Source organism: Vanacampus margaritifer, chromosome 7, assembly GCF_051991255.1.
Source record: "Vanacampus margaritifer isolate UIUO_Vmar chromosome 7, RoL_Vmar_1.0, whole genome shotgun sequence".
NCBI lineage: Eukaryota > Metazoa > Chordata > Actinopteri > Syngnathiformes > Syngnathidae > Vanacampus > Vanacampus margaritifer.
In genome coordinates this window covers 21,136,086-21,159,554 of record NC_135438.1, presented here as the reverse complement: position 1 = coordinate 21,159,554, position 23,469 = coordinate 21,136,086, and the positions used below count along the sequence as shown (strand labels likewise).

At 39.5% G+C, this 23,469-nt stretch overlaps 2 protein-coding genes and 1 long non-coding RNA gene across 7 annotated transcripts; 1 reads left to right on the top strand and 2 right to left on the bottom strand.

Annotated features, from left to right (window-relative positions):
• ccdc175 (coiled-coil domain containing 175) lies at positions 1-8,121 on the bottom strand. Of its 4 annotated transcripts, none has more exons than XM_077570559.1 (3): positions 7,781-8,117; positions 2,821-2,947; positions 1-1,596 (listed from the first exon to the last, which is right to left on the bottom strand). In XM_077570559.1, exon 3 carries the CDS (start codon positions 889-891, stop codon positions 244-246), a length of 648 nt encoding a protein of 215 aa, XP_077426685.1. In that variant the 5' UTR covers positions 892-1,596; positions 2,821-2,947; positions 7,781-8,117; the 3' UTR covers positions 1-243. The 4 variants fall into 4 exon arrangements, 1 of the variants encoding a protein (XP_077426685.1); XR_013294751.1 differs by lacking the exons at positions 1-1,596; positions 2,821-2,947 and adding exons at positions 4,582-5,141; positions 5,212-5,255 and having other exon boundaries at positions 7,781-8,121; XR_013294752.1 differs by lacking the exons at positions 1-1,596; positions 2,821-2,947 and adding exons at positions 4,582-5,064; positions 5,212-5,255 and having other exon boundaries at positions 7,781-8,121.
• Positions 8,122-8,913: 792 nt separating this feature from the next.
• slc43a3a (solute carrier family 43 member 3a) lies at positions 8,914-22,219 on the bottom strand. 2 transcript variants are annotated; one of them, XM_077571787.1, is made up of 13 exons: positions 22,089-22,219; positions 19,538-19,869; positions 17,509-17,638; positions 17,202-17,248; positions 16,352-16,428; positions 15,917-16,009; positions 15,051-15,190; positions 14,852-14,985; positions 14,384-14,533; positions 13,560-13,667; positions 11,720-11,906; positions 11,504-11,627; positions 8,914-10,299 (listed from the first exon to the last, which is right to left on the bottom strand). In XM_077571787.1, exons 2-13 carry the CDS (start codon positions 19,725-19,727, stop codon positions 10,156-10,158), a joined length of 1,524 nt encoding a protein of 507 aa, XP_077427913.1. In that variant the 5' UTR covers positions 19,728-19,869; positions 22,089-22,219; the 3' UTR covers positions 8,914-10,155. The 2 variants fall into 2 exon arrangements, with proteins under 2 accessions (XP_077427913.1, XP_077427914.1); XM_077571788.1 differs by having other exon boundaries at positions 14,384-14,527.
• LOC144055634 (uncharacterized) lies at positions 13,961-15,698 on the top strand. The gene is made up of 2 exons (XR_013294914.1): positions 13,961-14,444; positions 15,414-15,698. It is a non-coding gene; the product is annotated as an uncharacterized LOC144055634 (long non-coding RNA).
• Positions 22,220-23,469: the final 1,250 nt, after the last annotated feature.

Below are 23,469 nucleotides of genomic sequence, written 5' to 3'. Positions count from 1 at the left end.
TGGAAGATAAGAAAATAAACATTTTATTGTACATTTAGAACATATTTGTGATTAATCCACTTTAATGTTAACAAGAGTATGAAAACTTAGGAAAAAAATATTGTACATTTAGAACAAATATAAAGTTTGTGATTAATCGTGAGTTCACTATTGAAGTCATGAGATTAATTCTGATTACATTTTAATCGTCTGACACCCCTAATAATAATAATAACGATAATAATAATGAGTGGTTTTAAGAAATTATTTAACAATTCCCATAACATTTTTTAATAGCTTTTTGCTGAAATGTAACATTTGTGTGTGCTGGAGTGTGGTGACACTTTCTAACTGGCGTTTCTTGCTCTCCAGATGTTTCCGCAGGTCAGTCATGGATGCTAGCAAAGCACCATCTCTTCTCTGACTGTTCTCAGTTAACATCAAATCTTCCATCCAGGCTTGATGCATGCTCGCCACTAAGGCCTCGATTGCCGTGTTGAACTGGTCGATGTCCCGCCGGTAAGAATTTCTGCTCTGGCTGTTTCTGCTCACATCATCTGCCGTGCGTCTGATGGCGAGACGCAATCTGTCGTTCTCTACGCTCACCTGTCTCAGTTTGGCCTCATATTGGTAGATGTTTATTTCCACGTGTCTCAGCTCCGAAACTTGTTTACCAAGACAGTCAACTAAAGTTGCTCTCAGCTTCTCCAGATCAGCTTTCAGCTCCTCTTTGGGCTCAAGCAGAGTCTCCGTACTCTTTATCAGCTCCTCAATCGACAGCTCCAGATGGTTTCTCCTCCTCCTCAGCTCCAAGGTGAGCATTTCCAAGTCCCGATGTCTTGACTTCTCCTCATCACACTTGGTCGCCAGCTTAGCGCTTATTTTCTCCTCAAGCTGCCGCCGCTTCTCCATCTCCAAATGTCCACTTGGAGTGTACCCAAACAGTCACATACTGATTGGTTCTTGTCATTAATACTTTCCAAATCTCTTCTGCACTTCGTGATCACTTGCTTCTGCTGCTTGTTTTTTTCTTCAGCGCGGCACATCTTTCTTGACAGGTTGTCTTGTTGCACGGAAAAAGCCTCTCTCTCTCAAGGGCCATGTTTGTTCGCAATGTTGCTGTGGTTTCTTCCACAGCAGCAATGCCGTCCTACAGCTCCTCTATCTGTAGCCGTGTGTGGTCAAGCTGACTCTGCATGCTGTTCTTAAGGATGATGCAATCATTTAAAGCAACAATGGCGCCATCATGCGCCTCATCAGCATGTTCCCGCTCTCTTGCAGAGCTTCAGTTTGACTGAGATGTACTTCCAGTTTTTTCTCTGTGGCTTCTTTGAGCTGAGATATCATATTGAGGTCGTGGTGGAGCTGCTTTACCTCCTGAGCTTTGGTTTCCTGAGGGGCCTCCACGTTGGACTTCACTTGCTTGAGCATTTGTTGCTCTGTGTTGCTAATTCGGTGTCTCAGCTTGCTGATTTCGATGACCACTCCTTCTAAATATTCATAGACGGCTTGTCTCTCCATCGTCAGTTCAGTGATGGCGGTGGATAGCTCAGTCAGGTGAAGACTGGCCTCAGCAGAGCATGGAATTCTTTCTTCCTGAAGCTGCTTATCCAGATCCTTGACATGTTCGAGAATACTGTACTTAAAACAGCCGGCAACTTGGGATAAGGGGCCATTTTTCAACACACTCTCTCTGCACAAAACATCAAAACAATCTAGGGCTAGGAGCTACGTCGCCACGGTAACACAAACACGAGGGAGCTATGGCAAGTAATCACGGCCATAACATCTTTAAATACGGCTATACAAGCAACGTCATAATAATAAAAATAATAATAATTAGATCGTGACAACAACTTGACATTGAAGATACGGCAGTGAGAGTCGTGTGAAAAAAACACGTTCAGTTCCATGTAATCTACCCTGCCTTCACGTGTTATGGGAAATATGGAATTTACCACTCGGAAACGTCTAATTACGACCGAGTTCTGTTCGTCTCATTTTGTTGTTACAGCAAAATTGTATATGCTACGTAATTGTGTAGATTCTAAAACAACCTGCTGTTCTAGCGGACGTTAACGCCCTTATAAGTGTTAATATTTCTTGCCATTCACAAATCATCCGGCGCTCTCCGCCATGTTGAAACTTGAATAGTTCCCTCAACTCGGAAACTCGGGTATCAAAATTAATTCCCAGTTATCCAGTAGAAAATACGACATGAGGGGGCGTTCACGTGCAATTTTCTACTCGACAGGTGGTATTTACCATAATTTCGATACCACATGAAGGCAGCATAATGAGAACCTCTGCACTTCTTACCTAAAACATGAAGCAACTTCAAATATATGACTCTTAATCCTCTGCTCTCGTGCGTGTGTCTAGAAATGACACGTCTTAAAATGACTAACAATCTATTCGAGGATTATCCGTTGCCAGATTGGAGGAATTCAGGTAAAAAGTGACGTGTTTATCGGAAAAAACAAAATGCACATATTCTCTCCCAAATTGTAGGCTATTTTATTATTCCGCAATTACTTATTACAATTACTGCAATTACTGTTTGTTGAAATATATAATATATTTATGTTCGAATTTCTGCCAACATAAGGGCTCACATTTGCGTGAACCAACGATATGCACACAAAGGAAAATCAAAAGATACGTGATAAACGAAGCGAACTGAATAAACAAGCATCACATTCATTCTTTGTTCAATCTGCCGAAGAAGTCTAGTCGTAGAAGAAATTGTTTTTTCAACAGCAGGATATAAGGGACATTTACAAGCTATATTATTATACTGTGGCTATTTAGTTAAACTGCATCATATTTGATATATCTCACCTTGGCAATGAAGTCTTTAAAGTAATCATACTGTTCTGCAGCTTTATGTGGAGATTTATTGACATGAATATTTGACAACCCTGGCTGGCTGTCGCAGGGTGCTGACGTCATTCACAACAAGGATAACCTGAAAAAAGAAGCAGAACATTCGCTTTGCAATGTCTTAAAGGGGCATTAAAAGGGCTCCGATATCTGTATGAGCACCATACACGTATTATTTGTGTGTGATATTTGTATCGCAGTGCCCAAAGAACGGCTTCTCGATGACATGGCATTTATTTACCCCCCTCAGTCGGTATTTAGATTTAAAGGAACAAAGTGCAAGACAGCCCGGACTGGATAAATTGTCGCCTAACAACGTAATCATCCGATACAGAACGACAGTTTTCGTTGCGCTTGAGTATTATATTGGCATGTATTGTTCGTATTTTGTATTAGTCTACATTAAAGTGAAACGAGAGGTTGAAGTTGGAGGAGTAATAGGAGCTGTGTCGACCACCGTAGAAGCACTGAAGACGCCATTTTTGTAGTTTTTAACTAATCAGTGGCCACACACGTCGATGTGTTTGTTTTTTTACGCGATTGCTTTTCAAGTCAAAAGTGCAACTTTTAAGTTAACATGAAAACGTTTGCGTTAGGTGCTTGATGTAAGGCTCTTTTAGATTGACAGTATCGTTCCATCAACTTTATATTACACTTTTAGTCACAATAGCCATGTGAAGTACAGTAAGGACTGGTCTGCACATTTTCCTGCAAAGCTATATTAACTTTGTTTTTATTTTTTCGACTGAAGCTGAACGAATCAATCAATGAAACATGTCTCCTATGCTGAAACAGTTGTCTTGCGCTACTATTTTCCAAAAGTTATTTACGATTTAAAGTTTTAGGCTATATTAACAAAAAGGTAATTGAGATAAACACACTCGTCGTTGCTATTTGTCAACTGAGGGCATGTGAAGCCCTTTGAGACTCTTGTGTGATTAAGAGCTATATAAATAAACTTGTCTTAAATTGACTTGACACATTTCATGGCAACAACATTTCTTAAACCAGGGGTGGGCAAACCCGGTTCTTGAGGGCCAGAGTCTTGCAGGGTTTGGATGATTCCCTTCTTCAACATACCTGATTCATATGACTAACTCATCAAGTTCTACATAAACCTGATAATGATCCTCTTCATTGGAAACAGGTGTGTTGGAAGAGGGAAACCTCTGGAATTTGCATTGGTGAAGATTGACCCAGTAGTATAAATATAAGGGTTCAAATTAAGGTGGTCACCCCCTCAGCGGGGCCACATAGCTCCCAAACCCCCGCTACGATTGACCCAACATTTGAGATTTAGTCACTATCAACAAGTACAGCAAGTTTCACGAAAATCCAAATCTGCGTGGTTAAAATTGTAATTCCCCCCCGCATGCAATGACCCTTGGTAGGATTTCTCTGACATTTTTTGCAATCACATTTTCGAGCACAATCTATGATTAACGGAGAGCTTCCACAGCATCAGACAAAATGTTTCAGAACACAACAAAATTCTGCATCTTAAATGCTTTACAAGTTTTTTTTTCATATTCATATTCATCAAATCCTCAGAGAATGGCAGCTGATGCAAAGTTTTAGCTTTGCACAAGATTGCAGATGCTTGAATAATAACTGTAGTCTACGTCACAACTACGCTATTCAAATCTGTAGTTTTTGCAGGCCTTGGCCTTTCATAAACTACAGAGTTGTCAAACTTAAACCATGTCACACATAACACAATGAGAAAAAATATATATTTTAATTGCATTGGACCTTTTTAGCTTATATTACATTAATGGTTATTGACAATAACCAACAACTTTACCAATGTAATTAACAATGACTCAGTATATGCAGTAATTCATTTTCATTATTATTCATTATAAAATGTAGTGACTTCAATAACCTTAAAACTAATACAGTTCTGGCACAATTATTGGAAATAACTTGATCAGTATCCTCTGCATCTTTTGTTGTTTTGATGTTGAGTGCAGGTGAGAATGTGAACCTGAAGATACTTGGTCAATCAACCTGCCGGAACCCAGCAGCTCCTCCCAGAGAGAGTGGAGACCCCGGCCAATCACAGAGCCCATTGCCTGCCATCAGTGATGTGTCCACCTGGAGCATCTTTGAGGAAGTCATGCCACATTCTGACATCTCCAAGACACTCTCACAATTCCAGGGTGCACTTTTAACCTTGCTCCAGCCGCCTGGTCACAACGTCTTGCAAACAGGAGCAGATGGAGTTGAGCTCATGGGCCAGTCACAGTCGGCCCAACTGCTATCGACTCTATCCTCTGCTGAGCACACTCATCAAGTGTAAAAGCTTCTTAAGGGATTTTGTTAAATAGGTCAAATGTGAACACTTACCTGATGAAGATGCTGCTTCAGCATCCAGATCATTTAGCAGTTGTCTAAAGTAAACGCAACATCCAGTCAGTTCATCAAACGTGGTCCCGACACTTTGGAGAAGTTAAGTTCGGTCCTGTGACCTGCCAAACGCTTGCCAAAGAAGCTTTCCCACACTTATCTTTATTAAAACCCATTCTCACTTGCCTGCTTTCCCGCCACCTCGTATGCCGACCCGGAGACTCCATAATTCCAACGGAGGTAAAGCAGATGGTGAGGCAAAGATTGTCAAGACATTACGACAACCCGGCTGTCAACAGGGTCTTATGTGTGGCTTGTTCCCTGACCCCCAGTTTCACGGGCTGGGATTCAAGACAGTGAGTGCTCAAGTTGACTTATTGTAAAAAACTGTTGTAGCGTCTTATTTTACAGGGTTTTCCCCCCGAAAACTTGCAAAGCCTGGTGGTTAGGGACGGACTTCATCGGATATTCATCGACTGCGTACAATGAGCGATGTGTATGTTGAACGACATGCTTAGGCTTTTAAAGCACTGGATTCACTTCACAGGATTCAGATCCTTAGAATTTTCAGAACAAAGCAATATACAATATTAACATTGTAATAGTGGCTCAACCAATCAGAATAAAGCTGACTTGTTTATTTGTATCTGTTCAGAGGAAATTAATACATATTCTCCACACAGTCTGTGGAGGCAATATTTGAGATTTGGATTGTTATGCTTTGAATTTGATAGATTGTATCGATTATCTCCACGGCAGTGCAGATTATCGCACACACTATAGTTGAACGTGTGTTGGGTCATTTAAAAAAAATAAGTTACTTTTTAAAGTCCCAGTGTGTAATAAATGACCACTAGATGTCGCTAGTAGCATAGAATGCAATGAATAGCACTGAATGCAGCCAAAGCGCATGCTGTTAGAAGCACTCACGCTACGGTGGCTCAGAGAGACCATACTTCGCAAGCCTACCACCAATTCATAGTTTGCGTAAGCAAACGAGCATCTCTGCAAGCGACGGGGACTTGGCGGCCAGTGTGAAGCCCAGCGAGCGAAACCGAAAGACCGAGGGAGCCGTATTTAGTCGGAGCGGCTAACGGGAGTTAGTCGCAGCTATAGGCTGAAGTGGTTAACAAGAATAGCTAGCTAGCAGGAAAAGCTAAAAACGGGATCAGCAACAACCACCTGCAGCCCCCAGATGTGGAAGGTAAGCGGCAGCCAACCCATTAGGTCCAACACTAGATGCAAGCACCACCAGGGCTAACTATGGATGCGAAGTTGTGCTTTTGGTCATCCGTAGCAGGAAGATGGCGGCGAAACATGGCAGCCTCGAGTAACGTGAGACTACAGCCATGTAATATTAATTAGTGATTACTAGACCTACGATTATATATATTTTTAAAATGTATGTTGATGTGATGGAACTTTGTTTTTCATATTATTGAAATCAATAGTGGGTTTGAATTAGTTCACCACTAGATTGCGCTAAAATACACACTGGGGCTTTAAGGAACAAACCCATAAATTTGGCTTAAGACGCCATCAGGACAGCGAAGCATGATGTGAAGACGGGTCAATTGAGGACGTATAGATTGAGCAAAAGGAGCCTCTGACTCACCAGAACTAGAGTTTTTTGTGGAGAAGCTAAAGCATCAAACAATCTCACCAAGGTGATTTGAAGATAAGAGTGAAGAGGATGAAGAAGATGATATGCATGCTTAGAAGTAAGGGTTCCAAATGGGTTCTTCATGAAGAGCAGAGGTTCTACCCAGAACTATGGGCTTCTGAGGAACCCTTTTTTGAAGAAAAAAAACATCTTCAAGGGTTCTTTTGAAGCTGAGGGTTCCTGTAAAAACCGTTTCAATACAGAGAACCCTTTTTGAAAAAAGGGGTTCCTCAACGGCTGTTGAAAACATGGGTATTAGAAGATCCTTACCATCAAATGTTTAGCCATGATTCAGTATTCACTCAGAAATTCTCTGGAAATTTTACAAGGAGAGTATTGAGTACATCTTACTATTTTATTTTAAAAAAGAGGCTACTCAAGCATTGTGGATCAAACTCATGACTTTCAGGTGGGGAGACAACCACTGTACCACCTGAGCTAAGCAAATCTTGTTTGTCTCTCTTCTGCATTGCTGGACTGTCCAAAATGAGGCCAACATACAGGTACGAGGATTCCACCTGGCAATAGCAATATACTAGCACACAGCAGGAGCGGCATGGCTCAGGTGGCTGTCCACCAACCTGAAGGTTGTGGATTTGTACCTCACTCTTAAAGTAGCCTTTTTTTGTTTAGTTTTTTAATAAACTGGTAAAATGTATTCTCAACGCTCCTTGTAAAATGGACTTAGAATTTCCGAGTGAATACTGAATCATGGCTTAAGTTTTTTTAAGTCTTTTTTTTTCTTCCTTTTCTATCAGTGCACTATGGGACTGAGTTTGTGTGAAAATTTAGAATACAGTACAAATATAAATGTAGCAACGCAATATACTCTCTGTATATTAATTGTGTTCCTGCTGTTGTAACCCACCCTGGAGGGAGGACTTTTTAGGAGGACAATTTACTCACTTTTGGAAATTGGGGAGTTGACCTATTTCTTCTTAGGTGTGGGTGGCAGCAGCGGCAGCAGGTAGAGCTGGTTGTCCAGTAACCAGAAGGTCTGCTGTTCAATTCCCACTCTCTCCAAGTTGTGTCGTTGAGTCATTGGGCAAGACATTTTACTGGTACACACAGTGCCTCCAGTGCCACTTACACTGGTGTACCAATGGTGCGACTGTTTTCTGGTGGTTGTGTTGCCCAGGGGAAAATCTGGATTTTAGTGTGTGCGGGACCTGGGAGCTGGCTGCCATGTTGGTTTGCCCTGTGAGAGTTGAATGATGGCTTTGCTACCGAATATGCGCTCCGCCCTCTTCAAAACAGGTGTGACATATCAGTGGTGATTACTACTTCCCGTATTCACATGTGAATTTGTATTACAAGCTGGATTGAAGTGAAACCTCATCAGAAACCTTAAATTATCAAGGTAAGTAAAATCTACTTTATTTCAGGAAGTGTGACTCGAGGACCCTTATGGGGAAAAGTAGGCTTTTTTTTGTTAACATTTGTTTCTTTTTTGTAGACGAGTTAAGAGTTTGGACAAAAAAGACGTGCCTCTGGCTTCAACAAGTGGATTAGGGTGACCCAGAGGAAATATTTATTGCTCAAAGCTTGCTCGTCTTTGTCTCGTGAGACACATTCTCAAACGTTTCTCATTTGTTTCTCCTAAAATTCACTAGGAGAAATAAAGAAGACATAGAAATTAAAGAGGGAGTCATACCTGAGACTTAATGGAGATAATTTTAAGATCTAACTTCAAAGAGAAAATGAGCATAAGGAGAAATAAGTGAGACTATGTGAGACAAATGTGAGAATCTCATCTCAGTCTCATTTTACTCTCCCTTTTGTCTCAAACGTTTCTCATTAGTTTCTCCTAAAATTCACTAAGAGAAATAAGGGATTATAGAGGGAAGTCAAACGTGAGGTTTACGTGAGAAAATTTGCAATACTGAGAGATACTATTGAGCAAAATCTTAGAAAAAAAATGGATTGCTCAAAACGTATATTTAAAATCAACATCAAAGGCAAATGTATTAAATTAATTGGCAAAGACAAAAATGGAACTGTAACTAAAACTATCATTATACAAACAATAATGAAATCAATAATGAAAATGTAACCTTTATTCAAACACCTTCATGCATATGAAGAGTTAGGAGAGGTTTCTGTATCATCCGAACACCTAGGGGGGCTGACTCGGGGGCTGACTGTAAAATACAACTTGACCCCAGTCTCCACAAATATATACATGATTAAATTCATTACTGCTAAATTTTGATCTGGACATGTCTGCTGCGTTGCGACTAGAATTCCCCCAGTACTGGCTTTCCAAGTAAGGGGTGGTCATTAATCGCGTTTAAAAACTTAGTGGCGTTAAAGGAACTTTAAATTAACGCACTAATTTTGACACCTCTAATTGCAATAAAAAAACATTTACTGTACATTTATCACAAATATCTTGTCAACAGATTGTATGTCGTGGTTACTTGTGATGGGTCGTACAAACCAAGGTTTGGAGTGTGTTGAGGACTCCAGGAATTCATTTGTGAGTTTGTTACGGGCCAGCGATGTCGCAAATACGAATTCAAGTGTTTCTTTCTTCTCAGATGTATTGTACTGAAGGAAGCTATCCTCAAAAAGTGAAACCAAGTCAATGTTGATAAAATACAATTTCCCAATAAAAGTGAATAAATTTTCCATCATATACAGTGTTATCTGAATCTTATGTCAACACTCTTGTTTTAACAAACACATATTTCATACATACCATTAACAACACATTAATCAAGATCAGATTTGATGAATGAATCACACACAGTCAAACAAATAATAGTGTTATTTTCGTGATAAGGGTTGGTGGTTCAGTGGTAGAGTAGTCGTCTCCCTTCCGTGAGGCAAATTCGATCCTCAGCCCTGGGGGCCATGTCGAAGTGTCTTTGAGCAAGACACTGAACCCCGATTTGCTCCCAGTGGACATGGCAGCAGCCGACCACTGGTGTGTGTGGATGTGAATGGGTGAATGTGAGGCTTAAATTGAAAAATGTAAGTTAAAGTAGTTACAACAAAGCCGTCAGTTTCCATTATTTCCACGGTCACACTTACAAAACAGAAAAAAGGTCATCACATATCATTGAAACGGCAATCAGGGTTTTGACCAGCAGGTATGCATATATGAAACTTTTTTTTTTAAACCAAGATTAAAGGCTTCATTCAGCTTTGTCAGAACATCACTACTTACAATAATAAAAGTAACATTTGTTCAGTTATTAAATGGATTGTACAAATAGATATGTAATAGATGATGGAAATATATCTGACTTATACCATTACTGGTACAAGTATTTATGTTATGCTGACTCATCAGGCAATTTTACGTCAAATGTGACAGTCTGTCTGTTCTTCCTGAGACGGGCTAATTTCTTACAGTGGATAAAGACATACACAGGATGGATGAACACCAGCAGAGTGATCAGAGTGAGGGCAACGTCCACCTGCAACACAAAACAGTTGAGTCAATATTGGTGTCTTTGACACCTGCTCATTTCACCAAAACAAGTTCCATTGAACTTCATATTGGTTGCATTAGGTAGATGTTCTCCTGTTAGAAAAACAAACCACCCACACTTTATGTATCTAAATAAGATAACTGCAAGCCAACAATGTAGCCTACATGCAAAGAGCAAAGTGTGTGAGCTTGCTGACAGGGTGGACATTTATGGATAGGATTTAAAGGGCATATGGTGGACATTCACTTAGCAACATGATTCCGTTCGCAAGATGGCTGTTGACTGTTTAACAAAAGACAAGTTTGACAACATCCAGCTTCACACACGATAATTACAAAACAAGCGAAAATAGCCGGCGTTTAAGGAAATACAAAATGCTAGTTACTTTTTTAAATAGGCAGTCCCCTCATGACAGGGAGGACAGCAATTTCAGGGACACGTGCAAAACATTCAATATGTTTATGAACATAGAACATACAGTGGTGCCTTGAGATACAAGTTTAATTTGTGCCATGACCACACTTGTAACTCAGAACTCTTAAACAGTCTTTCCCCATTGAAATTAATGGAAATATTGGACTATTGATCTATTTCAGTATCCACTTGCCCACCCCTAAAAAGTTTGTAATGTGCTTTTAATAAAAAAAAAAATAGCAGCTTAGTCGCAGTATAAAACGGTCATGCAGACAAATGATGTTTCACTTAGCTACTGTAAGTGCCTCAAAATGTATTTTTGTTTTTCTTCGTTATGTATGTTTTTGTTAACTTATATAATGTTTTTGTTGTGTATGTTTTTCTTTGTTATATAAAAACTGTAAATTATTTGTTCATATTTTTTGTTTTTAGAGGATCACCCACCCCCCTCCATGTTGGCATCGATTATACGCAAATTTAAACTATCAGGCAAGCACATTTAAGTTTTTAATAAAATTGATCTGACTTCAAATCAAAAAAATATTGTATTACACATCTCCATTGGAACTTAAACTTCATCATGTTTACATCGACAGCAGTATTTTGATATGATGAAACCAGTGAGACAGAAATGTTTTCCCAAACAAGGTGAAGAAGAAAATTCACAGCTAGATGATCGAAAAAGCATGAGTTGCTGGGGTAAAATGGCCAATAATCAGGTTATTGCTGTCCATCGGTAACAACAAACACTCATACGTTGTCTTCTATTACTTACATAAAAAGGATCTCCATCAAGAGGTCCTTTAACCAACGCAAAGCAGGGGTACTGAAGTAGTGAGATTACCGCCGACGTAGACATAACAAGGCCATACATCTTTCCAAAGTGACAAGCTGGAAAACTGAGAAAACACAAAGACAGTTGAAGCAGTCAGTAAACATGACCCTTTTGGCACCTGAACAATTTGTCACAATCTGTTTGTTTTTCACTCACGCAATGTTAACGAAGGCTGCATTCCCCCCGTAGATGAAGGAGCGATTAATGACTTGGAGAACAAAGGTGAAGTATTGCAAAGGCAGGGAGGAAATGGAGACACACAAGGAAAAGAGAAGGCACTGCAGGGCGGTCAGGAACAGTGACAGCAAGGATGAGCGCAGGTCGGCCTCCTGCTCTGTTTCTCCTACACACAGAGACAATTATGGGGAGAGATTTGTCTCAAAATTATTCACACAGAAATCAGATCCGCAAATGATATCCGTGATTTTCACATCCACAAATATATCTGTGATTTACACATTACTCTATTCATGTTGTGTGGCATTAATCATGACTTATTTAAAAATATTCAATTCCGCTTGTGAATTGTTGAATGTGCGTTTATGGATAAGCAGGCCTACACTTTTATTTTTGAGACAAACGCCACAGTTTCAAGATATTCACACACGGGTTCCAAACATTCACATGTCGAAAGGCCCAACCCTCATCTGTACACTAGGAGGCAGTGGTGCTGTCCCCAGTAAATTGAACGAGTCCTCTCCTATTTTTTGTTTGAAAATTGAAAAATCTACAAGTAGGCTTTATCTGATCTTCTATCATGTGTTTAACCTGAATCGGGAAACAAAATAAGACTGCATTTTGTTTTTTCAAACTTGATTTGCCTTGACACGGAAGACTTTTTTAACTCATTCACTGCCATTGACGGCTATAGATGTAAAAAATTCATTTGAACTATTTCTATTAGTTTAAAATGTTTTCCACTTTTGTTAACAAGAGTATGAAAACCTAGAAAAAAATTACTGTACATTTAGAACAGATATAAAATTTGTGATTAATCGTGAGTTAATTATTGTAAGTCATGCAATTCATTACAATTAAAAAATTTAATCGCCTGACGCAATTTAAAAAAAAGAAAAGAGAAAAGATTATTAAAAATTAGGGGCGTCAGGCGATTTAAAATTTGTAATCGTAATTAATCGCATGACTTCACTAGTTAACTCGCAATTAATCACAAATTTTATATATTCTAAATGTACAATAAAAAATTATAGGTTTTCATACTTTTGTTAACATAAGTGGAAAAAAATGTTAAACTAATAGAAATAGTTCAAATGAATTTTTGACGTCTAGAGCCGTCAATGGCAGTGAATGAGTTAACTTCCATAAAATCCAAAATATTGAGGCAATCGTTCTAATAATTTCTGAAGATGAAGTGGGCATAAGTACAGAGGTCCACATTAATTCTTAAGCCAACGAAAGACGGTGTCCACTGCCAAGTCATAAAAATATTGTCATTACACATAAACAATACTTAACCATAATTACAATTATGAAATATTGACACTTTCCAGGTCCATTCAAAATGACGCATAACACCCTCCTTTTAGAGATCTCTCATTCATTTGTATGGAGAGCTCAGTCTCTATCAAATGAATGGAGCTGGTGAGTGGTGCACACCGCTCACTAAAAGTTGTACCACAAGCTTCACAATTTCATCATTTGGTTTTGATATTTGTACTGTATATACTGTATATTTATGATTTGGCGGCGACCAGCTGTCTCGCTTACATGAAACCAAGAAATGGGTGTGTGCAGTGGAGTTCCTGGCCACCTCGTTTAAAGAAACGTCTACATCTGTTGGCCAATCAGATGACAGTGATGTTACGGCCCTACTCGGCCTGCATTCTAGGGGCAAGTTGGAGTTCTGAAGAAGGGTTCCATTGTAAACCACACAACCCCCAAAAAACATATCATGGAAAAGCGACCAGGTAGGGTGGAACCAGGTTCTTTTGGGCTAGAACCAGTGCAATGGATAAGGGGCTTTGACCCGATTTACCAGGAGCAAGAGGCTTTCCCTTGTGTCTGTCCAGTATGAGTCCATTCCAGGGTGCACACAACACTCCACACAGCTGTGTCATGGCAAAGGCATTGGTGTAATGACTCACTGAGGGAGGTAGAATGCACACAGAATCAGCCAAATAAAGTACTGCATGTCATGTTAGTTAGTAGGTGGGTTTCCATCCACCTATTTTTATTCGAATTTTCAAGAATTGCAAAAAAGAAACTGAATGGAAACGCCAGAAATTCGAAAAAAGGCTCAAAATTCGCCCACAAAAATTTACGCTTGGAAGGGGTGTTTTTTTAAGCGTATTGAAAAAAGCAAAATGCGCATTTTGGCGATGGAAACTGGTTTTGCGAATAAGCGACTACAATACCGGATATACGTCGCACGTTTTAACCGATACTACGTCACACACGCACGTTTGTAGTCCCAATAAATGGCGGATTATAAAGTAAGATATGTTTGGGGAGACGAAGAAACACGATTATTTTTGTACTTAATTAAAGAAAAATACAATAATGCAATTTTAGATGGCTTTATTAACATCAGTTCTCAATGTAACAACACACTTTACTTACCTGGGAAGCCAACAAGGCAAACTACTTCCGTTCAGTCCGTCAAAACCAACATTCCAACCTGGAACTCCCCATTGTCCCAAAGTTCCGTCACTACAACGTCATCTTGCGGCACATATTCGCAAAAGAAGAGCGGATGGAAACGGGCATAAATCGCATGTCTGTTTTGCGCATTTTCACAAAATTCGCATAAAAATTTCGAAACATTTGGATGGAAACCTGACTTGTAACAAGCATTTTTACCCAGGTCGGCGTCATTTTTGGCCAGGCGGACGAGCATGGGATTGAGGGTGCTGATGAAGAGGTAATGTCTCAGCTGCATGATGGACAACCATAACAGGTGGCACACGAAGAACCAGGACAGCACGCAACTCTTGAAACTTGGCACTAAATCTGGGTTAGAACCGTAAAGGAAAATAAATATTCTGGATACACTGGAACAGATGTAATCCCAAAATATACCTTTGCAAAGACTAATTTGAGAAAGGTATTGTATTAACAGTGTGCATACAGTATAATATTGCAATAGAGCCCATTGATTAGTATGTCTACTATTGTGGTTATATTTTACTGTGATTTAGAACTGCATTGCATCATACTGCACTGTGTCCGATGTTTTGTCACATTTACTGAAATCATGGCAATAGAGCTAGTGAAATTTTACACTCACATATTATCATCAATGTTTTCCAAGATGTTAACTACTATTACCTTCTGCAGACCTATTGACTTGTGTCTCCTCCTCGGATGAGTTCATCCTGTAACTTGGCTTTCCTGAAACTGGCAGGGCTTTATCACTCATCCTCTGCTCCACGTTGTCGGGGTTGCTTTTTCCACATTTCAATCTATGAAATCAGTCATGTAACATTTAAACAGTATAGTGTACAGGAAAGACAGATGACGTTCTTACCCATAGGTGTAGTATTGTGTTAGGGGGTAGGGGATCCGTGTCCTGGGCATCAGAATGAGTGTCCGCACAACGTGTATTATGGAGCACAAGGACATAACGAGGAAGGAGGAGCGCAATGAAATGCCTTGTTCATGTAGAACCTGCACAGTAGATGAGGAGTGATGTTTAAAAACAGAACCATGACTTTATTTCTTTCTTTCTTTATTAAAAAGCATTTTAATTGTTTCTTGCTGTGTATATTCTAATTTCTTGAGGTGGTCTGTTTAGGGCATTTGTTAGCCATAATCAAGTAGGTTCTGTTGTGGTTGTGTTTTTTGTCCATTGTGATTGCAATGTTGATCAACACCCTTCTCTATTCACCAGGGCAGTGTGAGAGGGCGGGGCAGAGCTGCTGGAGAGCGGGGCTCGTTCAGCACACCTGCAGGACATCAGCAATCCCTCGGTTTCTCAAGCCGGCTCCAAATGCTCCACCTGTGCCAGATGATTTTTTGCCTCAAGATCACTCAACCCTGCTTTCCAGTTGCTCTCCAGCCTGTTTTCTCGACTTGAAATTTCTGTTAATTTTACCCTCGTAGTGATTTTGTGTTTTTAACCTTTTGCAAGAAGAAGGTGATATTTTGTTTGTGCTCAATAAACTTTTGTTCACGATTCTGCATCTGGGTCCTTGCCATTGACCACACCGTCACAGGTTTGAATCATAATAGCTTACAATCTTAATATCATACATTGTATGCAATTCCCCTTTTGGATTGAACTACTGAAATAAATTACATCCAAAATATTCAAATTTATTGAGACACGCCTGTAAATACACACACACACACATATACACATCTATATGCACACCAGTGTACGAGAGAGTTTACCTTAATGATGAGAAACACCGCTGAGGAAGAGTCAAAAGCACCACTGTAGAGAGTGATGATGGTGGAGCGATGAGCTGCAAACAGGTTGCCCACCTTTTATGATAAACAAAGACACAAATCATAGCGGATTTCTTTACACTGTGTATCATTTGTTTCATTACAAGCAGCCTGGCCAAAAATCTTACATCTACTGCTGGAGACAGTGCAGCCAAGACAATTCTTACAAAATCAAGAGAATTCATTGTTGGAAATGGATTAATACAATTTCATGGAACAAATGTTAGAATTTAATTGTCATGTGTATTATTATTATTATATATTGGATTGTAAATGTAAGTCAGGCCTTGGTGTTTCTGACCACCAGCCACTGCCACCATCCTACCCACACCCACCACGTAAATGAGTTAAGAGTGATGTATTATACGGTAAATCTACCTGCATGTTTGTCATAAGGAGCAGAATCCCCCCCACAGCAATGCAGGACAGTGCAGGGTAAAGTAGGATTGAAAGTGCTGGGGGGGAAAGGTGGTCAAATGGGTTAATATATCTCTTAAATAAACACTTTTTTAGTTAAGGTGTCAAGGTTACATGTAGATCTCCACTCCGCTCCAAAAGTATTGGAACAGATATTATAGATATAATAGAGATAAAAAATGTAGAAGACTTAATATTTAGTTGCAAATCATTTCATATAACAGCATCAAGCCCATTGACATGACTAAACTTTTCTTCTTTTGTGATGCTATTCCAGGCATTTAATGGAGCTTCTTTTTAATTTTGGTTTCTTTTATAGGGTTACTATATTCAGTCTCCTTTTTGACAAGTACAATTCATATTCTAAGTTAAGTGTGAGATTGACTTGTCCTGTCTGAAATATTCCACTGAACAAAATGGTCCCTTGAACTTTGGCAACGTTTATTATTTTTTGTCTTTGTAAATGTCATAAAATGTTGTTAATGAACCTGTTTCAATGCAATGTCACTGAATTTGGCTCCTGAAGGTCTCAAGGTGCAATTATTTCTCTCTGAGAATTTCTCTCATATTCAAACCACAAAAAAATGTCTAGTCTGTAGCAAAAGGAATTGCCCTTGCTGTTAGAATACTTTTGGAGGGGGAATGTAGGTCTATATGGCCTGATTTGCTGGATTTCAACAAAACACAGAAAAGTTGGTAGCATGTTTCAAAGACCTTTCTAATAATGGTCATCACTGGACCACCGCATTGCATTTTTACATTAAATTATAGGTTGTGCATTGTGCATATGTGTGTGTTAGTTGGCACCTACTTGCATTAGAAATGGTCACAAGCAGGGTTCCAGTAGTGTAAAGAGATCTGCAGATAAAGTAAAAACACAAGCCTTAATTTTGTTGTTTTATATGCTCAAGAAAAAGTAAAAGTGAAAATATTACAATAATAATTACAAATTGGCTCCAAATTAGCCAGGCAAACATTTTGACATTAAGAGGACATTGTTGGACATGTTTGCTTTAGGTCAGGCAACAAGGCTAATTCTGTAAATTGTAAGGCCAACCTGGTCTCAATAGAATACGGTCTCACAAGAAACCCTACAAATGTAAAGAGGAAAAACTCACATTGCCAGCAGCCTGGTTATCATTGTGCCAAAGTAATCAAAGAGGAAGCCGGAAAACAGATTTATAAAGTTGTTGAGGAAAGATGCAATGGTGAAGACCAGAGCAAACTGCTCATCCTGACTACTGCAGCCTGCCAAGAAGAGACACGGGGGGGGGGCATACATTAGGTCTCACTAGGAAGCAAGTGAGAATAAAATAAACAACAATTGGAGATGGCAAGAAAGGCCAACGTACTGTATCTCTGTTTCAGGCGAATAGGTACAGCACATATGTTTTTTTTTATTATTATACATGAAATAAACGTTCCAAAAACGCTGGGACGGGGGCAACAAAAGACTGGGAAAGATGAAGTGTCCACAAGTGAACTGGTTGGTTGATAACAGGTCATTTAGGGATTTCATCATCTATGGTGCATAATATCAAAAGATTCTGTGAATCTGGAGACATTTCTGCACATAAGCAACAAGGACACAAACCAACATTGAATGCTGGTGACCTATGATCCCTCAGGTGGCTATACAGTAAATACTTGATGCAAAGTGGAAAAGTGTACTGTGGTCTGACGAGTCCACATTTGGAACTGCCCCCAAGCTCTATGTGTAGTCTTACCTGAGGACGACAAAAATGTCCTGTCTTTATCTTTTGCTAATATTTGTTTATTACATCACTTTTATGCTTAAATAAACATAGGATATAAATAAAATAAACTGTGATGATGGGCAGTGGCTGGTGTTGTTGTGTCACGAGAAAGATTGACAGCTACCCATCTACCTTTCCCGTTAGCGAGAGTACCAAACAAAACAGACACCGTTAATGCCATCAAAAAGAAGTTATCTCAGCGGCGCAGAAAATAGGAAGAAAAATAAAATTGAAGAAAACCGGTCAAAGGAGAAAGGTAAGGCACTTGTTGGTGATGGATAGTTGGAGGCGAAACTCCATTTTATTTTTAGCAAGTTTGTTTATTTGTTTTTCTAGCCAGCTTGCTAGCCTTGGGCATTTATTTATAGATGTTAACCTGCCCTTGGCCAGCCCCTAGTTCAACTAATATGTGAATTATTGTATAAAATGCTTAAAAGTGACAAATTTGTAATTGGGTACAAGCATTAAAAATACACTGTACATCACAATGTTTAGTATAAAAACAGATTAATTTTAATATTCTGTATTATTGCAATATTACTGTAATTTAAAAAAAAAATGGAACTATTCACTCATGGTCTATTTGCTTGATAACCTTAGGAGCTATTTTAAGTTAGTTTGTTTTCCTTGTTGCACTTTCAAATTGAGTTTGCTTTGTTGTGTTTTATTTAAATTAAACATGTGTCTAAGCACTCAAAAGATGTTTAATTTTAACTGTAGTCTGTTTTGCGTATAAAGTGTAATAGATTGTGGCATCTTAGGAGACCATGTAAAGGGTTTAGAAATCTCTTCATTGTAGTTTGGCAAACTAGGGGCCCCCCAAACAGCATCTTGTCTAGGGCCCCTATGAAACTAGAACCGGCCCTGCTCCTAGTTCAATCTTCGAGAGCCAGCCTTGGTTTCCATAGCTCTCCTCCTACAACACAACTGAATCAAATGATCAGCTCTGCGGAAGCCAGATAATGATCCTGATGATAGGATTCAGGTGTGTCGGAGGAGGGAGACATGGAAAACAGGCCAGATAAGGGCTCTCGAGGTCGACATTATAAAAAGCGCATGTGTGGGAGGCCAAGTTGCATCATGGGCAAGCAGCCATGGCAGCGCAACCCTTAATGTGATTGTTGTTGGGTTGTCTTATTTCTGAAAACTACAACAGGTACTGATTGGCTACCTGTTCCTTATGACCCTATACACTGTAAAAAAAAAAAAAAAGAAGAGGCGTTAGCTCAACGTTTTAAAAAAGAAGAAACAATGTAATTATTTACAGACATTTGTAACATTACAAAGACAAGACTCCTTATCCATGTCCCCCAGGAGATGTCTTGACTGCAAAACGTGTACAAAACTTCCACTGGATCCCCCCCCTAACAATATATATTGTGTCTCTTACCTTTAACAGCGGTTGTACCATTGCTGTCTTGATCACTGTCACACAGCTGACTGAAGTAGCCATCTTTCTTCAACACAAACACCAGGGAGGCATACCCAAACAGGACACCAGCGAAACAGAGACACTCAAGCATCCCAGACACCAAGGTCAGCTTGTAGAGCAGCCTCGTACCAGTCTTGTGACTCTGCATGCTTCACTTTCTTCTGCTTTCAAAAGTTCCAACAATCAGTCAAGGTTGAGCTTTTTCTTGGGTTTTAATTTGTTCCCATGTTTTCTTTGAAACACTGTATCCTTCTCAAAGTGATTTGGAATCCCCATATAAGTCCAGATATCTACAACACAGACAGAAGGGGGAAAAAAGAAAAGAGATATAAAGCCCAAGCACCACAAACAGTCATTTATCTGTTTATATGTGCATTTCTTTCAAAATAATCCATTTTTTCTAGTCTTGTTTTTTCAAACCCATGGTTTGGCTGACAACCAATTCTGGGTGTACCCGCCTACTGCCTGAAGCCAGCTGGGATAGGCTCCAGAACCCTTGCGACCCTTGTGAGAAATAAGCGATTCAGAAAATGGATGGATGGATGTTTTTTCAAATTATAAATATGAATGACATACAGTACCATTGAAATACACATACAAACATTTGCAGTGCATAAATGAAACCACATTAATTCATAAGCGCAACATTAACTCCGTATTGTTATGTCTTGACAGAATATTGAAAAAACACTGTCAAATACGGTGGATTCCAACTGGTCACTGAGAATAGCGAAAGTCAAAAAGGCAAAATTCACGGCTATTATAAATAGACACTCACACTCACAATCACACCTATAGGAACAATTTAGTATTTAACCTACCATGCATGCTTTTGAAATGTGGCAGGAAACCCTAACTGGAGAAAACCCGCGCGGGCATGGGAAGAATATACAATATAATATATATAATGTCCCTGATGCCAAATTCACTGGAATACACGTTAAAGAACATATTAATGTTCAATTGAAGAGATGGTTTGAGTGTAGAGGGCTGAAAAAGACGGGAAAAAGAGTCAAACTGATCCAGTGGTAGTTTTTTTTCTTCTTCCCCTCAAAACATCTTCCTATGCAACTGTTCCTGACATTCTCCAGTTTCAACAAGCTATCCTTTAGCACCATATGCCCTGTCTGTCATATCTGGTTGTCTTATGTCTTTGACAGTTGTTGGGAGTACATTTTTATTGCTTTGTGCGTGCGTGTGTCGATCGCAATTCTACTCGGAAATTCAAGAAACACGCGCTATACTTCAATTCTTTATTTACTTTACTTTTTTATTTTATCTTTCCCGTTTATAAGGCTGTTTCCTTAATTCAAAAAATGCCCTACAGATACATTTCCATTCATGTCACAGCATGCCATGATTTTTATGAAAGGCAAGAAAAAAAATCAGGTGGTAGTAGGCAAGGCAGGTCCGAACAACAGTGGCATAGCCATTTTAGCATTTTTTTCTCGTCATTCATTATTGTCGTCCGGCAGTCGGGGAAGGGGCCAAACGCTAAACAAAAAAGAAAGAAAGAAAGAAAATGAATTATCTCCTCAGGACGGCGGTGGCCGGCAAGGGATCATGATTGTCATCTGTAGGAGCATGCCTGCCCCCCAACAAAATGTTTGCCACATATGAAGGTGAAAGGCTCACTTCGCTGACATTTAACTGCTCTTTTGGACGTCCGCACAAGTTGATCCCCGCTCCTATTTATCCTTCTGAAAATTTGGAAAGTTCCATAACATCAGTGATTGCTCTGGCACCCCCGACAGAGCATAGGCGACAGCTGGTTTCGGGCAGTAGGCGGGGTACACCCTGAACTGGTTGCCAGCCAATCGCAGGGCACACAGAGACAAACAACCATCCACACTCACAATCACACTTATGGACAATTTGGAGTGTTCAAATAACCTGCCATGCATGTCTTTGGAATGTGGGAGGAAACCGGAGTACCCGGAGAAAACCCACGCAAGCACGGGGAAAACATGCAAATTCCACCCAAGGCCGAAGCGCGGACTCGATCTCACGTCCTCTGCACTTGGAGGCGGACGTGCAAAACAACCCATTAGAGTTTATTTCATGCAATTTTAAGGAAAATGCTATATTGAGATACAAAGTTCTATCTTTAAAGTTATCCTGTCATTGTTTTTCTGTGGGGACATTTCTTGACGATTTAAATAACTATATGGCTATAGAAGTCAAGTATGTAATAAAAATAACTTATTTAAATAGGTATCTTAGTCTTAATTAATGTGTTGATTTCAGGATGACTTCACTCTCACTCCAACGCATGTGTAAAAAATAAATTGCCTAAATTCTAGTGTATAATTACTGTATTAGCCAGTCAGTTATCGCCAGGCGCTCATGCCGAATAGTCCAAATATATATGTTGACACAACAAAGTGCGCAGGTTTCGTCATAGACAGGTCTGTTTAAACCGGTTTCCTAACGGTCATGACGCGCACAGCTACTTCCACAAACCACCACAGAATGTACATATAATAGACGTTTACTGAACGATAATTACCGTCTAGTGTTGGTGAAGTCCAACCATCATTGTAGTAGTTGAGTGACGTGATCCGCGCACGAGCTGCAACTGTGCGCAATCCGCTTCAGCATGTGGAGGCGGGCGGGCGGGAATGAACATGACGACGGGCTCTCATTCAAGTCGTACGTGGGTGACGTAGGAGGAATACTGTGAGCGCGCAGAGTGGCGGCCAATCACTGTAACGTTCAAGTGACTGTGTTCACATCTCAAAAGCGAAACAACTCAGACTGTACTGTGCTGTACATGATGTAAATCTACATTCTTACGTTTTCCTTTCACTTGTCAGCTACACTGGCAAAGTTTTGACCACTTGCACAATTTAATTTGATCTGTTGCAATTCATCTCATCTCATTCTGCTCTAATAATGCATGGTAATGATCTTTCTTACTTGTTTGTATAATATTCAATAGTTTATTTTTCAACAAAATACAATTATATATAAACTGAGGAAGAAAAAGGATTTTACAAGAGCAGTTTTCAAATTTTGCGGTTTTACATACTCCACTCACAGTCAAGGAAATTGCCACACTTTTTATTCACACAAAGTAACTTACACAGTGTGCAACAAAAGAAAGTGAAAGTCGAATTCTGTATATTTATGAAAAAATAATGACTAAAATTATATCTAGCGCCCAGCGTAAATGAAGAACCAACTACTGTAACACTTTCACTAAACAGTAAATTCTGTAGCGTAAATTTGACTCTACTTAGCGTGGGATCAAATAGACTCAGTTTTAGAGTAACATTTACACTTGGAAGAGAGTCAAATAAAGAATTGAAAAAAAAATAGATAAATAAAAGCCACTTAGAGTTTTTCTCTATAGGTTAATATTTACACTTGGAAGAAGTGAAAAATAAATGAATAAAAGTCACTCAAGGGTTGAGGATCGAATTCACAACCTTCAGCTTGTGAGACAGTCGATCGACGCCCTGAGCAACAGAGCTCCTGCTGTGTGTTACTGTAGTAAGTATATCGCTCATGTTAGCTGGAATCTTCATAACTCCGACACCAAAAACATCTTGGAGTTAAGCAAACAGTAGAAGTGGCGTACCTCAGGTGGTACTGCGGCCGTCCCCTGAAAATTCCTCAACCCTTCAGTGACTTTTATTTTGTGTGTGCAAATTCTTTATTTTACTCTCTTCCAAGTGTAAATATTACTCTAAAATGAGTCAGATTTACTCTACAGAATTTATTGTGTAGTCACTATCGTCACATTCCCCTCTTGGCCATCCATACGCTGCTCTTTATTTGGCCAAAGGTGTTCATCCACGTCGCAGCCGATATTTTCCCTTGCAATGCTGTGAAGGAAAAAAAAAGGCGTGAATGTCTCAACCATCCTCTACACTGATCCCATGTGG